Source organism: Osmerus mordax, chromosome 1 (assembly GCF_038355195.1).
Source record: "Osmerus mordax isolate fOsmMor3 chromosome 1, fOsmMor3.pri, whole genome shotgun sequence".
NCBI classification, from domain to species: Eukaryota; Metazoa; Chordata; class Actinopteri; order Osmeriformes; family Osmeridae; genus Osmerus; species Osmerus mordax.
In genome coordinates this window covers 2,126,888-2,132,787 of record NC_090050.1, presented here as the reverse complement: position 1 = coordinate 2,132,787, position 5,900 = coordinate 2,126,888, and the positions used below count along the sequence as shown (strand labels likewise).

The 5,900-nt window shown below is 46.5% G+C and overlaps 1 protein-coding gene across 1 annotated transcript; it reads left to right on the top strand.

The window, feature by feature from the left end:
* Positions 1–2,832: 2,832 nt before the first annotated feature.
* On the top strand, positions 2,833–5,879 carry LOC136947164 (BTB/POZ domain-containing protein KCTD20-like). Its single transcript, XM_067241053.1, has 6 exons — positions 2,833–2,918; positions 3,480–3,576; positions 3,771–3,891; positions 4,405–4,602; positions 4,844–4,954; positions 5,584–5,879. The coding sequence occupies exons 1-6, from the start codon at positions 2,908–2,910 to the stop codon at positions 5,877–5,879; spliced, it is 834 nt and encodes a 277-aa protein (XP_067097154.1). The 5' UTR covers positions 2,833–2,907.
* The last annotated feature ends 21 nt before the right edge of the window (positions 5,880–5,900 follow it).

Sequence of the window (5,900 nt, the reverse complement as noted above, 5' to 3'; positions counted from 1 at the left end):
GGCCTGCTTCATGTTAGTGAATTTAGCAGGTCCAGGATGTAGCCTATTGTCCAGGTAACTGGTGTAGACGTTTCATAGTTTTCTCTCATGCGAGTCTCTCCATTTCTACGCCTAATTGGATTGACATTCACTGATCCAGTGTCACCGTATGTGATAGGTGCTAATCCCAGTTAGGCTACGCACTGAATGTTGCTTCAAGATTGCCAGTTTTTTACTTTCCTGACACAGCGACTCCCTCAACGGCACATTACCAACGAAACGCCACCATCATCCTGAGGCTCTGGTAAATCATTTTGATATTTATATTATTCTTTTACAATGTTGTGCACTGATTTGAGGAGACAAGACAGCCCCGAGGCACCTGAAACCTTAATCCATGTATTCATCAACTTTTATCAATGAAATGTACTATTATCTACATGTCCAGCATTCTGGTCTGGACAAATACAGTACATGTGTTAAAAAGAGCGTAATTGCAGTTTAAAGGTTTGGTTGTGCTGTGTTCAGGAGACGAGCCTGCGGAGCTCCTCTGGAGTGAGACTGAAGCTCACCACCCCGATTACAGCTTCCCTCACCTCCCACCCAAAACAAACTGGGTTGGTCATTACTTCACTACACAATCACTTGCTCTTGGGCAAAATATTAGTTTTAGACTAAATATTAACTTACAAAAATATACAAGAAACAACATGACAACAATTAGTCAACAAATGTGACACTTAACTGTACAGTCCATGTTGTTTACTACACCAACCACAGCCCAGAGTAGCTAACTATAGCTTCCCCCGGTGGTAGCTAGTCACCCAGTGGAGTTGTGGGGCTACCTGGTCAGGGAGAGCAGATGGTGAGATGAAGAACTCCCTGTGGTAATCCTCCTGCAGGGCTTATGGTGCCCTGGAGCAGACGAGACCAGTCTAATAAGCTCACTCAGGGAAATGAGCAGACTAGCTACTGGGCAGACAGTTCAGTCTCCTGGGGCGAAAAGTACGAAGGCGTGAAAACATGTGTACGGGTGTTTCTACAGAGTTTCAAATCTATGAAAAAACATGTGGCGGGAGAATCTGCAAACCTTCTGTGCACTTTAGAACCCGTGCATAGGCCTACGCCATGTTTTAAGATGTGATACGGCAACACAGAGTGACCAAAAGGCAAAGAGAAAGTGCATGCATAACAAATGACAGTTTTACTTGATCTACATGGGAGTAAATTGTATATGCTATCTACAAATTATGCCAATGATCTCGCTTTAGCCTATTTAGCCAGAAAGAAAACATGGGAATTTGGGCCACTAATGAGTTGTGCCAAATGTGATCTTTTTGTGACCTTTTTCACAGCATTTTTAGTTGCCTTAGCCATTTCTCATTAAGTCATTAATTGTTAATTGTTGCACAATAGGGTTAATTGAGAAGTTTATTTAGAAACCTGACAAAATATGGGCGTTTCAACAACCGTGTAAGGCAAATATGGTTACATTGACCTCACCCTGGATGAATTCAGACAGAGTTTGATTCATTTGGCCCCTGGTCAGCAGACACAAACTCTCCCAGCAGAGAAGTGCTTTTTACTGTGTAGCAGCGCAGGGCAGCTAACATGAACGCAGTGCTTGTGATGTTTTTTGATTGGCAACTCTGTACAACTCGAGACAACTATCATCTCGGAAGACATCTTCCCACAGTATGCCTGCACCTTCTCCATTAATTGTATAGCGGAACAAGTTATCCCTTTATTCTCAGCGTAAGAAATGGTTGAAATGCGTGAGTCTCACCAGGGTTGCCAGGTACAGAAACAATTTCCAGCTCAATGAGTGCTCAAAACCAGCCCAAAATGCCTGAAAACTAACCCAATACTTTTTTGGGTGTAAAACAGAGGAGTTAACACGCATATCCAATAAATGCTTCCATAGTTAAAATGTAAAAATGACTAGTGGATTATAATTTTCCTTGTTTTCTGCTATTTTCATGTATCAGTTCATTACAACAATTTAATTTAATCATGCCGCTTCTTATCACCACCGAAAGTGAGGAGACACATTACTAAAGGAAGTGTGTGTAGGTTATAAACTCTGAACTCTCCCCACACACTTTCCCCATCTGTGATGTTTCCCTCTCCCGGCCACCACGGGGCCTGTGCTGGGAGACTTGAGAGCCCTGTGAACATGATATGATAAGATGAGATAGAAAAGAGATGAAATAAATGTTATTGTCCATGAAATGTACATATAAATGTGCCTTTGGCATTCTGGCAACACAGCACGGGAGAACAATAAAGAACAACTAAAATACATAAATACATAAAATACATTCCCAGCAGCAATGCTCATGGGCGGGGGTGGGTGGGATGGGAAGGGGGTATTTTAGAATGGCTTGATCATGATCAGGGTATGTTTGCTGCCATTAAAGCTCCTCAGTTTCTTGAGGAGAGAGAACCGCTGCCTTGCCTTGTTATGTAGTCGGCATTGATCTGAAAGGTAAGTTTATTGTTAATGATAGTTTCCAAATGAGTGGAATTGCTCCCGATTCTTATATTGACTCACAGTTGCTTGTTTTCTTTGTTGTTTAGGCCTATGTCCGGGGAAGAGATATCCACTTTCACAGGGTTTCTTTAAAGTTATTCTTCTGGTCCCCATAGTGATCCGTGAGTGTGGTCCTTGAGCCGAGCTCCAGGATGGAGGGCAGGGGTGACCTGTCTCGCCCTGCCCCTCAACCCTCTGACCTGCCTCGCCCTGCCCCTCAACCCTCTGACCTGCCTCGCCTTGCCCCTCAGCCCTCTGACCTGCCTCGCCCTGCCCCTCAGCCCTCTGACCTGCCTCGCCCTGCCTCTCAGCCTGCCTCTGGGAGGGTCACCCTAGTGGTGGACGGAACACACTTCGTGGTGGACCCCACCCTCTTTACGGCGTACCCTGACACCATGCTGGGGAGGTAAGAGTCTGGTTCCTGTCAAACATCACCTGACACCAGGTAGAGAGGTGCACAGGCTCACAGTTACTTTGGCATATCCAAAAGTTATCAATAAGAATAATAAAAGAATAATAGAGAATAATAAAACTGAAGATGCCAGGCCTGCCTCCATCTATGTTGAAACCACTCAGCTTTCCCCTTCCAGCTGTGTTTAGTAGCTGTCCTGAATCATCCACACTGCGGATCTATGTTTGTAGCATTTTAATCCACTGTTCTCGCTCAACCGGTGTTGATGGCCTGCTGCACTTTAGATTTGTCATCTTATCTAGGGATCAGCAAATCGTTTTGATTGAATTGTCAAACAATTCAGTTTAGCCAGCTTAGCCCTGGTCCATTTGTGTTGCTCTGGGCTAACAGGATGAAAAGTTATAAGATGCTACAGCATGTAGCTCCATCACCTGCACAACCATTTCTCACCAACGCAGTTGAACTCTTTGAAGATGAGTCAAAGATTTTTTTTTAAGCAGATTTTCAGATGGATATTCCCTTACACTCGTATATTTATTCACTGATCAATTTCAGGATGTTTGGTCCAGCTTGGCATCACAACTTTACACGTCCCAAAGGAGAGTACGAGATTGTGGAGGGAATTGGGGCTAACATCTTCAGAGTTGTCCTGGTAAAGGATTTTCTGTCATCAAGGAGTTCATCAAAATGTTTAGCTCCTGAAAATCTTGATTCATTTTAATTACTAAGATTAAATGTAGATTTTTTTTCTATAATTTTATCAGTCAACCAATTGCTTGTCTCTAGTCACTTTCTTTTCCTCGATATGTCTCTTCCTCCCTCTACTGTTTATCCTCTGTACATCAGGACTACTACCGAGGGGGCACCCTGCAGTGTCCAGATGGGGTGTCGGTGTCGGAGCTGAGAGAGGCGTGTGATTACCTCTGCATCAACTTTGACTACAGCACCGTGAGGTGCAGAGACCTCAGTGAGTCCCATCCCTATGTTTCAGGGCCCATTCAACACTTCCACTAAGTTACAGTTCTTGTTCAGTTATACAAACTTCACAAGAACTGCAATTCATTGTAAATCAGTAAAACAATAAATAGGGCCTCCAGGAGCAGGATCTAGGATCTTAGGAGCATTAAGTATCATTTTTTTAAGGTTGCAGACCAAAATATACAGCACACTTCATTCAGAGGGAAGTTAATTATTCTCACCCACCCGTAGATGAGCTTGAACAGTGGTTCTCAACCCTGGTCCTCAGGGACTTGCTGTCCTGCATGTTTTAGATGTTTCCCTCTTCCAACACACATGAATCAAATGAATGGTCATGCTTCAGCTGAGCTAGATTACAACCCATTCATTTAAATCAGGTGTGTTGAAGGAGGGAAACATCTAGAGTATGCCAGGCAGAGTGGGTCCCTGAGGACCAGGGTTGAGAACCATTGTTCTAGAAGCTGCTGGTTCTAACCCTGAGTGTCCTCATGTGGGTTTCCAGGTGCGTTGTTGCACGAGCTGTCCAATGATGGGGCACGACGCCAGTTCGAGGACTTCCTGGAGGAGCTGGTTGTCCCGGTGATGGTGGCCAGTGCACAGGAAGGGGAGAGGGAGTGTCACATGGTGGTCCTGACGGACGACGACCTGGTGGACTGGGACCACGACCACCCCCCTCCCCTGGGAGAGGAGTGTTCTCAAAGTGAGGGAGAGGGAACACGACTCATGTTGTTGCAACAACCCTCCAATGGCAAATGCAAAGCCGAGAACCAACATTAGATCTCGATAGCTCTACTGCATGCGCTAAAAAAACATTTAGGAAAAATCGCATGAATTAAAGCAAAATGTCTGCACCTCAATCTTTGTCAAATCCCAAGTACTGGAAGAACAAAATGACTTGTGTGTCACTGTCCTGAAGTTTGGGTCTTTTGCCTGTCCTCCAGTTGTGTACAGCACCAAGCTGTACCGCTTCTTCAAGTACATTGAGAACCGTGACGTGGCCAAAGCCTTGCTGAAGGAGCGGGGCCTGAAGAACATCAGGATAGGGATCGAAGGTGAGCAGCCAAACCCAATCCTCAACCTCCCCTACCCTGCCTAACCTCTGCTTCCTCTAAAGAACATCAGGATAGGGATCGAAGGTGTACCCCACCTGTATGCAGTGTCCTGTAACCAGGGTACCCCACCTGTATGCAGTGTCCTGTAACCAGGGTACCCCACCTTTATGCTGTGTCCTGTAACCAGGGTACCCCACCTTTATGCTGTGTCCTGTAACCAGGGTACCCCACCTTTATGCTGTGTCCTGTAACCAGGGTACCCCACCTTTATGCTGTGTCCTGTAACCAGGGTACCCCACCTTTATGCTGTGTCCTGTAACCAGGGTACCCCACCTGTATGCAGTGTCCTGTAACCAGGGTACCCCACCTGTATGCAGTGTCCTGTAACCAGGGTACCCCACCTTTATGCTGTGTCCTGTAACCAGGGTACCCCACCTGTATGCAGTGTCCTGTAACCAGGGTACCCCACCTTTATGCTGTGTCCTGTAACCAGGGTACCCCACCTTTATGCTGTGTCCTGTAACCAGGGTACCTCACCTTTATGCTGTGTCCTGTAACCAGGGTACCCCACCTTTATGCTGTGTCCTGTAACCAGGGTACCTCACCTTTATGCTGTGTCCTGTAACCAGGGTACCCCACCTGTAAGGAGAAGGTGAAGAGGCGTCCGGGGGGGAAGTCTGAGGTCATCTACAACTACGTCCAGCGGCCCTTCATCCAGCTCTCCTGGGAGAAGGAGGAGGGCAAGAGCCGCCATGTTGACTTCCAGTGTGTCCGCAGCAAGAGTGTCCCCAACCTGATGGCCTCTGTGGGGGAGGGGCTGTCCCGACCTCCGGCCCCACCCACCCCACAGGTGGATGAACTGGATAGGCTCCTGAGCCCAGAGCCCCGCCCACAACCTCTGGTCCCTCCCCCTGACCACTGCTGAGGGGAATGACTTCTTTATTAT

What these genes read in the sequence shown, in the direction of transcription:
- LOC136947164 (XM_067241053.1), top strand. An exon ending in ACATCTTCAGAGTTGTCCTG is followed by an intron (nt 3,577 to 3,770) that starts GTAAAGGATTTT and finishes TCTGTACATCAG; the next exon opens with GACTACTACCGAGGGGGCAC. An exon ending in CATCAGGATAGGGATCGAAG is followed by an intron (nt 4,955 to 5,583) that starts GTGAGCAGCCAA and finishes TCCTGTAACCAG; the next exon opens with GGTACCCCACCTGTAAGGAG.